This window comes from Papilio polytes, unplaced genomic scaffold, assembly GCF_000836215.1.
Source record: "Papilio polytes unplaced genomic scaffold, Ppol_1.0 DF822511.1, whole genome shotgun sequence".
NCBI classification, from domain to species: Eukaryota; Metazoa; Arthropoda; class Insecta; order Lepidoptera; family Papilionidae; genus Papilio; species Papilio polytes.
In genome coordinates this window covers 946,968-957,350 of record NW_013526693.1, presented here as the reverse complement: position 1 = coordinate 957,350, position 10,383 = coordinate 946,968, and the positions used below count along the sequence as shown (strand labels likewise).

The 10,383-nt window shown below is 34.3% G+C and overlaps 1 protein-coding gene and 1 long non-coding RNA gene across 3 annotated transcripts; one reads left to right on the top strand and one right to left on the bottom strand.

The window, feature by feature from the left end:
- Positions 1 to 268: 268 nt before the first annotated feature.
- LOC106106075 (membrane alanyl aminopeptidase-like) lies at positions 269 to 10,093 on the bottom strand. 2 transcript variants are annotated; one of them, XM_013286606.1, is made up of 14 exons: positions 9,497 to 10,093; positions 5,688 to 5,840; positions 5,302 to 5,589; positions 4,317 to 4,497; positions 3,415 to 3,692; positions 3,139 to 3,313; positions 2,820 to 3,006; positions 2,502 to 2,605; positions 2,045 to 2,239; positions 1,698 to 1,885; positions 1,407 to 1,583; positions 1,175 to 1,321; positions 898 to 976; positions 269 to 594 (listed from the first exon to the last, which is right to left on the bottom strand). In XM_013286606.1, the coding sequence occupies exons 1-14, from the start codon at positions 10,072 to 10,074 to the stop codon at positions 382 to 384; spliced, it is 2,943 nt and encodes a 980-aa protein (XP_013142060.1). In that variant the 5' UTR covers positions 10,075 to 10,093; the 3' UTR covers positions 269 to 381. The 2 variants fall into 2 exon arrangements, with proteins under 2 accessions (XP_013142060.1, XP_013142059.1); XM_013286605.1 differs by lacking the exon at positions 9,497 to 10,093 and adding an exon at positions 6,034 to 6,701.
- On the top strand, positions 7,431 to 10,300 carry LOC106106076. Its single transcript, XR_001225779.1, has 2 exons — positions 7,431 to 7,466; positions 9,894 to 10,300. It is a non-coding gene; the product is annotated as an uncharacterized LOC106106076 (long non-coding RNA).
- Positions 10,301 to 10,383: the final 83 nt, after the last annotated feature.

The window sequence follows — 10,383 nt, the reverse complement described above, 5'->3', positions numbered from 1 at the left end:
TCGATATTATTTCCATCAACAAATATTAAATTTCTGCAAATACATTTATGAGCTAAATAAAACTTCATATAATATCAATGCAGATAATATAGAGTTTCATCTTCTACTAAATTCACACTTTAAAACTAAAAATGTACTATTTTACGCTTACTAATAATAAAATATTTTACTCTGAAACTTAAAACTCTAAATTATTTCTTATTTTCATACTATTTTATATAGGTTCAATCTTAAAAAATAAGTAGTTTAATAAAATAAAATATCCTTATTCGATTATTTAAATAAACATTTCCTTATACTAAAAATAATATTAAAAATCACCGTTACTCTAGTTAATAATAGTTCAAAATTAATAATCACTTACTCTAAATAATAATCGATTTAATTATTAAAAAGAGTAATAACTAGAGATAGAGTTATTAAAATTGCAGAAACAAATAGAGTGGATGCATCATTTTCATCTATCCATTCGTAGACGTATTCGAGTTGTGCGTTTTCCCAATTTACATTTTCATCAACATGTGTTGCTACACTTTCAGCAAAGTCTTCAGAATCATCTAAATTGTTGTTTCTAGAGCCAATCCAGTTAATAAACTGAAATTTGAATTAAGAACTTAAATATAATGTGAAAAAATGTAGTACAAGTAGTCTGTGTTCTTCCAGACTATAGTCTATGTCTATACAAAATTTCATGAAGATTTATTCAGCCTAACCGCTACAAATATCCATCTATCCATCCATCCATCCATCGAAACTTTCGGATTTGTAAAATTAGTTAAGATATGAAAATTACAATTATTATGAATCTTTTTTTTTTCATTGTTAAAAATGAGACTGATTTTTAAACAGCTTAACTTATTGCATTGTAACTTTTAAATATAAAAAAGCAATACTTACATCAATAGACAAATCTTCATTAGCCATGTTGTCTGCTAGCGTCAATATGACCTCTTCTAACTTGTCTGCACCACCGTATCTGGACAACGATGAATAAAAAGTGTAATAAACAATCAACTAAAGGCAGGGTGATGATGGAACTTTCAACTAATTTTAAATCATCTTCTAAGTCACGAAAAACCTGATCTACACGTTTGATGAAGCCAAATGTTACAACCCAAAAGTTTACACGAATTGTGACTTCTAGATATTGTTACAAAGTTAAGTACATACTGACCTATTCCTAATTTCATTTGTTCTCAATATAATAAAGTTGAGGGCGAGCCTTGCGTTCTGATAGCTGCTTTCTGCGACTGCTTTGAAGATCCTAACGCTTTCCTCCGCACTGTACGGGCTATTGTTTGCAATTGTTTCTTCTAAAAGCCTAATCGTCAAAAAGAAATATAAACAAACCATATATTGAATCAGTCTATGTTAGAAATTAATGTTGACAGTTGGATAATACTTACGTTCTTATAAAACCAGCATCTTGAGAACACGCCAGTGATTCTAAGATGACGATACGCTCATAATACGATGGTTCAATTTCCATTCGTTCATATAATGCACTTCTAGCGTCTTCGTCACCTTCTCTCATCATTGTGCAATAAACCGCCGGCCTCAGGTCTCGAGGGATATCTGGATTTCTGTAATCGAAATTGTACAATTTAAATTACAACCCCAGCTGTGACAACCAGTGTGTGTGTGTAAAGTGTCACTGTGAAGTGAATGCCACTTCAAATAAAGAAATAGATACTTACACAACTTCATTATTATTAGGATCATAAAACATGTCAATAGCGACACCAATACAGTGATCATAGTTAGACCTGCAGGCGTGGTCCATCACTAGACCTCTAGTAAGGGACACCATGGCCGGTTCTGTCGCACGTTCCGGTTCGAAGCCAATTTCCTCTTCAAATGCAACAATAGCTCTTCTCACCATTCTCTGTTTGGAAACAAAATAGTAATAAGTACGGAATTTGTTGTTATCTTGGTTCAAAATCATTCACATCCTGCTAAAAGTACAAATTTCAAGCTTAGTCTTATGAATGACGTCATGTAAAAGAGAGATTTCTATAATAAAAATTAATATTATTCCACTGACTAAGTAAATATCTTGATCCAAGTCGTCATCTTCTTCAACCATGGCTGTGAGTCGTTTCCTCAGGAAGTTCATGTTCCTTACAAACGCCTTCCATACTGCGTACTCTGTTTCATGTTCCATAGTGAGAGCGATTCTCAATGCGATTTCATAATCGATTTTACTGGCCCTTGCTAAATTTAGAGCGTCGTCGAGCAACTGAAATATATTATTGGCATTATAATCTTCATTTCTTATTGTTAAATATATATATATATATATAAAAAGAATAGATTACTTCGGAACTACACGACCTAATCCCCAATTTAGTACTAAAGTGCTACGTTAAAGTTACATGCGGACACAGTTGTATGACGTATAACATTTTCAAAAGGCTGAATAAAACCTTTAAATGTATTGCCAATAATGTATGAGAAATAACGGAACTAAATCTTATAGATAAGGTATCGCATAGACTTACCGCAGCTCGGTTCAACGGATGTATCTCTTCCCTGCGCTCGGGGTCTTCGAGAGCGTCTATCAAGTTGTCCCATAAATCAGGATCGTAGTTTACTCGATAATAACCTGTATTGGACGTTGCATTATTACAAAAATGTTTCCACAAAATTTAGAGAAAACAGGTATAAAGTCATCCGTTGTCTTTGAAATAAAAATTGCCACTTATGAGAATCCTGATATAAATGTACTTCTAAATCAGAAGGTTTACTAAATATTTTATAGATAGCAAATTTAAATCAATATTCCTAACTCATTGAATATCTATTATATTGTCTCTCACCTTGAGCTTGAATGTTAAATATAATCCAGCCTTCATCTTCATCAATGTCCAAATCTAAAGTTGTTGTACCATCAATAACACTTACTGGATGAATATTATCATCATCAAAGTTTGGATTCTCGTTAGTTGTGTATGTTATTGGTATCTCATAGTTCCTTTGCGCAACAGGAGAGAACGCAAAACGCTCCTAAAAATGCGATAAAACCGTATTAATATAATTATAATATTATAATTTGCATATGATTGGCATCAAAGACAGTTTAGTTACTTTTAAAAGTAATAATTGTTTAAATACTTTTATACCAAATGTTTTAACTACCTGTGTTATCAGAACACCGCCTTGTCTTAAACCAACGTGGATTGTAGGATAACCTGTGGTCTGAACCCATGCTTCTAAGAAATCTGATATATCATCGATTACTTCTGCTCCGCCAAATAACCATTCACTGTTGATTGCATCGTAGAAGTTCAATGAGTTAACTGTCTGTAAAGATCTGAAAATAATAATAGACACATTTAGTACATGAAGGTATTGGATCAACATTTTATTACTGTCTCCTTTATCTGCAAAGAGTCTGTTTAAATCACAATATACCTGCTGTTGAGGAGTGCTCTAGCAGCTAACTGTATAAAATCATCCTCAGCTCCTCCCAGTACCAGTCTTAGCATTCTCATTATAGCAGGCGCTTTGTATTTCAATAATCCATTTACATTATGCCTTATATCTTCTTCATCAAAAATGTCTTCATCTGATTCAAGAGCTTGAGTATTAGTATATGCATCTCGAAGGAGACTTTCTTGAATTACTTCTGTTACGAATAATGTGTTCACATCTAGTAAAGCATTATCCGTGTCTAGGGGACCATCTTGGAACTGTAACAGAGTTATTACATTATACATACATACATATTACTATAACAGTGGTAGTGCCCGCTTTAACATCTTAGCACGAATGGGCCGGCACGCCCGGTGTAATACCACGACCACACAGAAGACAGGCGTGAAATGGAAGCAATTCCGTGTTTCGTCTGATGTGAGTGTGGTGCCGGAGGCCTAATTTAAGTCCCTTTCCCTTTACCACCCTTTTCTTATAAAGAGAGGTTGGGAAGAGGAAGTGGATTTGACGGTGGAGGAGATGCATAGGAAGGGGAAATATCCTCTTTATGTGCGTCTCCTCCTCCGTCGGATAAGGGTAGGCAACGCATCTGCAATTGCGGATGTCTATGGGCAGCGGTCGCTTCGCCATTTTGGCGATTTCAGGTGGCCGCTTGCTCGTTTGCCACCTTATGTTATAAAAAAAAAATATATTACTGATAAATCTAAAAGCAAAAATTTTGCATTTACTATTAAATCCAGCAGATGTTGCTTGCTTAACCTATTGTCTAGACTAACTAATAGTTTCGATTGATTTATCCAATACGACTACTCGTTGATATTTAAACTTTTTTTAGATAGTATTTATGTACGTTTCCTTATGTACTTTATTTAAATACTTACATCCTTAAGCATTTCATAGCCGGCATAAGTAGCCAAGCCACTGGTGACCCACTGGAAGCGCCAGTTCTCGGGATGTATGACGTAGCCGAACCATTGCCTCGCCATCGATTCTGCTATCTTAGTCAGTGCTAGTTGCCTTTGTTTAACTGAATGGTTTATTTCCATAAAAACATACGGTTCCCTAAAAACAGAATTGAAGAGATCAGATTTTCATGTTTAGAATTAGATTAGAATTATGATAGAGTATTGGATATTTATAGATGTTAGAAAGAATTGTATTGTGATTGCATTTTTGTTATTCAAAATATATGCAAAGAATATCTTGTTATATAACATCATAAAGGACTTATGGATTTATATAGAAAAATATCATCATCATCATCATCACCAGCTCACTATATGTCCCCACTGAGCTGCTCGGAGCCTAACCTAAATAAGGGGTAACTAGGCCATAGTCAACGCGCCCAAGTGCGGCTTGGTTGACTTCACACATATCTTTGAATTTCTTCGCCGATATGTGCAGATTGCATCACGATGTTTTCTTTCACCGTAAGAATGGTGAAGAAAAATATCGATTGAATAATATTTGCAGAACAGTACTGGTTAGCTGATAACCTACTATCTTATTCAGCGGATATCTTCGTCAAACTAATCGTGACAATATCAAAACGATACGGTTTAGCGTCATAACATTTTGAAACAAGAGATCGTCTTCTAATCAAAATACATGATTATTTTTAAAAACCTCAACAAAAATAAAGAGTAAATTAATTTTATCCTACCAAAGATTTATTATACGCCTGAAACTATGGTTAAAAATAGTTATTTTTTCGTATTAGATTATATAGAAAACCTCTAATTCATCTCCCTATAAAACGATTCCTGGCAACGTCTGAATCAAAATAATTTCATGTGTTTGTGTTAAAGGCTAGATTTAAATGCTGATACTTAAATTTGAACTAAATAGTTATTCATCACAACTTACCAAATGCACACGGTTGACAGAGCATACCAATCTCGGTCAGTATCAGGCAATGCTATAACGTTCATCCTTCCATTTTGGTTAAGTAGAATTTCAAGGTAAGGTTTGTTTGTCCACTCGTTCAGTGCGTGGAAATAATGATTGATTGCGATAGATGCTTGAGCTTCTTGGTTCAAAACCTGTGCACGTCCGTTCAACACAACGTTCGGTGTTGGGAAATAAGCATTATTCAAATTGTGAGCCACCATTCCCCATAAATGTGGAGGTCCTTGTAGGGGCCTGAACTGCGTTCTGTAAAAAAAACATTAGGCATAAATAGGCACAAGATTCCATTTAATTTTAAAGAAATAGTTATGATGTATGTTATAGTACAATAGGAGTATACGTACTGGCTGTTATCTTCTAGCATTGAATTTACTACCAAGTTGTCATACTCAATGTTATTAAACGTGAATCTAATTGTGGATGATTGGTTTGGTTCGTCGATACAAGGGAAGACCCTTCTAGCGTTCGTGGGATGAAGGTTCATCGCAAGATAGGTACTGAAACAATATAAAAATCGTATTATTAGTGTGCGGTAAAACTTAATCTAGCCATAAACCTGATGTTCCGGAATTTATAAAAATGTTTGTTATGCTAAAGTACACAGGAACAAACAAAAGCAGTACAGTATACTAATTTAATGGTAGTATAAATGATTACGGAATTATTTCTAAAGAGCTTTTAAATTATTACTTGTCATCGTATGATCCTGAATAAAATCCAAGACCGTTGTCACTCAGTTTTCCAGTATATTCTACAACTACTATGAAAGACGAAGCGGCAAGTCTAGGATTGATTTCCAATCTATTATTCCTGACCCTAAATGGAGTCTCTGCAAGATTTGCTTCAGTGAAAATTGCGGTCAAAACTCGATTTATCTGCAAACCTCGGAAATGGAAAATCAATTCATCTTCCCTTGAATCTGGTTCCAATCGAACTTCCATTAGACTTCTACCAGTAAAACTATCACCGTCTACTGTTAGCTGTATAGTGTATTGTGTGACTTCTTGTCCTGGTCTTACGTTATTTCGTGATGGAGACGGAGCATTTCTAGCAGTTCCATTAAATGAGTTTGACCCGTTTAAATTAATTTCATTATCTTCATTCACTACATTGTTCTTAGCAATTATATTTTCAACATCTAGTTCCGGTTTGAATGTTGATACAAATTTGGTATCTATAGAATCCGCATTTTCATTATTGAAATTTCGCTGAATCGGAAGAGATATCACAGACACTTTTAAGAGAAATAAGGTCACTAAAATTAATTTCCATTGTCTTTTGTTACGGGCCATTTTCATCAATAAAATGACCTTTTACACCGTGTTCTCGCGATCACTACACAGTGTAACATGCAAGTAGCGAAATCATTACTAAAATAGATTTATAAAATATACGTGACGCAGATAATGTCAAAATCGAAAGAGATAAAATCGAATCATCTTAAATCTTAAGTTATTTACGTCAAAGAAGCTTTAAAGGGACTCGATGTAGGTATCTGGTACATTTTTTATCACACAGCCACAAGATGAGCATGTTCTTGTAGTGTCCTTAGATGGTAAGTAAGTCATCTATGAAATGATTTTTGAGATTTCATATTTGTGTCTTGCTGAGTCAAATTAATATAAAAGTGTCACCTGTTCTAGAATCTATAATGTTCATGAATATGCTATTAGAAGTAATTAATGAGTTAGAAGACTTCATGCTGTATCTAATCTAATAACTGCAACTAGAAAAAAAAATAATATGTTCCTTGTATCTCCTTTATTTGATTTTGTGATTTTAATATGATCGTCGATTTCTTTTCAGGTAGCTTTATGGGATATAAATGTAATATTGAGAACATTCTATCGATTTTTTTTATAATATAAGGTAGCAAACGAGCAAGCGGCCACCTGGATCCACCGAAATGGAAAGCGACCGCTGCCCATAACATCCGCAATTGCAGATGCGTTGCCTTGTCTTTACTGACGGAGGAGGAGACGCTCATAAAGAGGACATTTCCCCTTCCTATGCGTCTCCTCCACCGTCAAATCCACTTTTCCTCTCCATACTTTCCATACGAAAAGGGTGAAAAGGAAAAAGGACTAAAAATAGGCCTCCGGCACCACACTCATCAGGCGAAGGTGACGTTTTATACTATTGTAATAACGAAAAGTAGGTTTTTAAAGTTTCCTTGACTTAGGTCCAACTTAATATAGTTTAAAGACTTTAAGACTTAAAGATTTTGTTAAAAATTATATCAATATATAACACACATTTAAGATGAAAAATTGTGTATCATCTAAAATATTTTATCGTTTATCTAATGCTGTTTTCATTCAGTTACTGTAATTTATTTTTAAGCAGGATTACAGAGGAACAAAATAATTTTTAATTCATAGAGTGTTTTCTTATCATGCTACAAGATTTCGTCTAGCAGCATCCTGATTATCTTCATCACCTTTCTTCGTCGCACCTTCTATTGTCTTTACAACACGTACATTAAAATTTATACTTGGTTGTGTACGTGTGCTTTTATGCTCTTAATCTATGCCATTTTTCTTTTCATATTCTCCACCTATATATCTATCCTACGCACAGACATCTGTTTTTTTTATATGAGAAGTGGGCAAACGAGCGGCGGGAACACAGAGGTGGTCAACGACCATGGACATCCGCAACACCAGAGGAACTACAGATGCATTGCCGGCCTTTGAGGAAATTGTAGGCTTGCTTCTTGAAGGACCTTAAGTCGTATTGGTTCGGAAATACAGCCGAGGGCGGACCGTTCCACATCGCGGCTGTGCGGGGCAGAAAGTTTCGCGAAAACCGCACGGTTGTGGAATGCCAGCCATCAATATAGTGAGGATGGTACCTGGCGGTCTGTCGTGTCCGATGACGAAACTCAGCGGCGGGAATTGTTCCAAACAGCTCCACGGAACACTCCCCGTGTTAAAAATAATGGTTAAAACCATCGCATTCGTTACAAATTCTCTTGTCTTTTCCTTTAATATAGAAACGGAATATTCTTTTCTTGCAAGTGTTTTAAAACATTTTCCTGATGTTTATCGCAAACTCGCATTCCTCGATACCATGTTTATTGACGTTATCTTGAAATATAACAGTTTATCTGTGAATTTTGAGTGAGCGATTCGTCTCATGAGCTCTTACCTATCCTATATCGCTCCCGACAATATCAATATAACAACTCTTATCTAAAATGTAAAATGAAATTCACGCAAGATTAAGCAACTATATGTCTATATCTCAAGTGCGTCCGACATACAGCGCATAAATCTCAAATGTATGAAAAACAAATAAATTAAAATTCCTCTTGGGAAAATTTTGAGATTTCTTCATCCATGTATTTTAATCTCTATAAAGTATTTAAGTCTGTTGTAAGTCTATACAATTATTAAAAAAAGATAAATCAAAGCATGACATAAATTTATTTTATAACTAGCTTTCGCCTCCGTCTCCGTCCGCGTAGAGTAAAAAAAATACAAAACTGAGTAGCCTATGTGTTATTCCAGAATATCCTTTACGTCTATGCCAAATTTTATCGCAATCCGTTTAGACTACAAACAAACATCCATCTAAACTTTCGCATTTATAATATTAGTATGATTAACCCCATAGTTTTAAATATTCCAACAAATATTTAAAATTAATATCAAAAGTTCAAACATGTAAGCAACTTATTTATTGAAAAGTGCTTTAGTATACCAATACAACAATAGCTTAAAGGCTAGGTACGGTACACTTGCTAAATTATATTGTAAGTTGGAATCCATTGATGTTTAGCAATTGTTACAAGAGTTGGTTACGTTCGTCAATGTTTGAATTGAAAAAAATCATCAGGCGCTTTCTAAATTAGCAACAAAATTTTCAAAAAACAGAAAGATCAGGCTTACAAAGGCCTAGACTAACAGACTCTAGTAATTTGTTAACTCTGTTGTAAGAAACTATATTAATATGAAAATATAGTAACAGCCTAACTTTTCAATATACGCATTACGAGTCATGTAGTAGGTTTGAATCCACGACTACACAAGCACCCACTTGGACATCATATTCATTTTCTTAACATATGTTTTAGTTGACTTGAAGTGTACAAAACAGAATTTCTTTTAAAATGGACTTTATAAATGTGATATGTACGTAATTTACTTACCCGTCGTTAATATAACTACCAACATAAAGACCTCTGCCAATCGTACTTAAAGATCCTCGATATTCTATTCTAAAGTTGTACAAAGTCGCTTCAATGCCGGTGCTTATTTCAAGTTGTCCATCGTCAACATCAAAGTCTGCATTTTGGAAATTAGACCCCCCAGCCATTGAAAACTGAACGGAATCTATAGTCAAACCTTCGACTTGTAATATAATATCGTCTTCTCTTGTACTAGCATCTTCTACGATTACCTGAGCTAACAATCTCCCATTAAATGTGTCACCATTGTCGTTTACAGTAATTTCCACGTCATAATTCGATACTGACATTCCCGGTCTGACTTGATTTCTCGTTCCAGTGTCCGAAGTTTTTAATATATTCTGTTCTCTTATTTCAGGTAACGTATCGTTTGATTCTTTTGCAGTTTCCGTTATGTTTAAATTCGCTACTTTTATAATTTCTGGCTCTATTAAATCTGGGGCTTCGATGATTTGATTTTTTATCGGTAATGCTGTTGTAATTGTTATTAATGTTAAATAACATATTGTTCGTATCACACTCATTTTCACAACTTTCATTTTTACTAAGTAATATATTTCATCGGCACAAAATTTGATAACACCGAAGCAGACTTGATTACTTAGATACTTGATGTCCACTACATCATGATTGATAAAAAACTAAGAGTGGGAAAGTTCCGCAATAAACTTATATTTGGAGGGCGAGAGTTTTAGTTTAGATAATACAAGATTGTGTACACTTCGTGCCAAATAAAATTACACAACATGTTACGATAAAAACTGATTTCTGCTTTTTTATTTTGCCTTGAATTCGTTATTTAATTATAAAAATTCTCATAATTGTAAATAGTTGTTTCGTAGTTTTCT

What these genes read in the sequence shown, in the direction of transcription:
- LOC106106075 (XM_013286605.1), bottom strand. Translation starts at nt 6,641, where the DNA reads ATGAAAATGGCCCGTAACAAAAGACAATGGAAATTAATTTTAGTGACC. An exon ending in AGAGCACTCCTCAACAGCAG is followed by an intron (nt 3,314 to 3,414) that starts GTATATTGTGAT and finishes TATTATTTTCAG; the next exon opens with ATCTTTACAGACAGTTAACT. An exon ending in ATTTAACATTCAAGCTCAAG is followed by an intron (nt 2,606 to 2,819) that starts GTGAGAGACAAT and finishes CGTCCAATACAG; the next exon opens with GTTATTATCGAGTAAACTAC.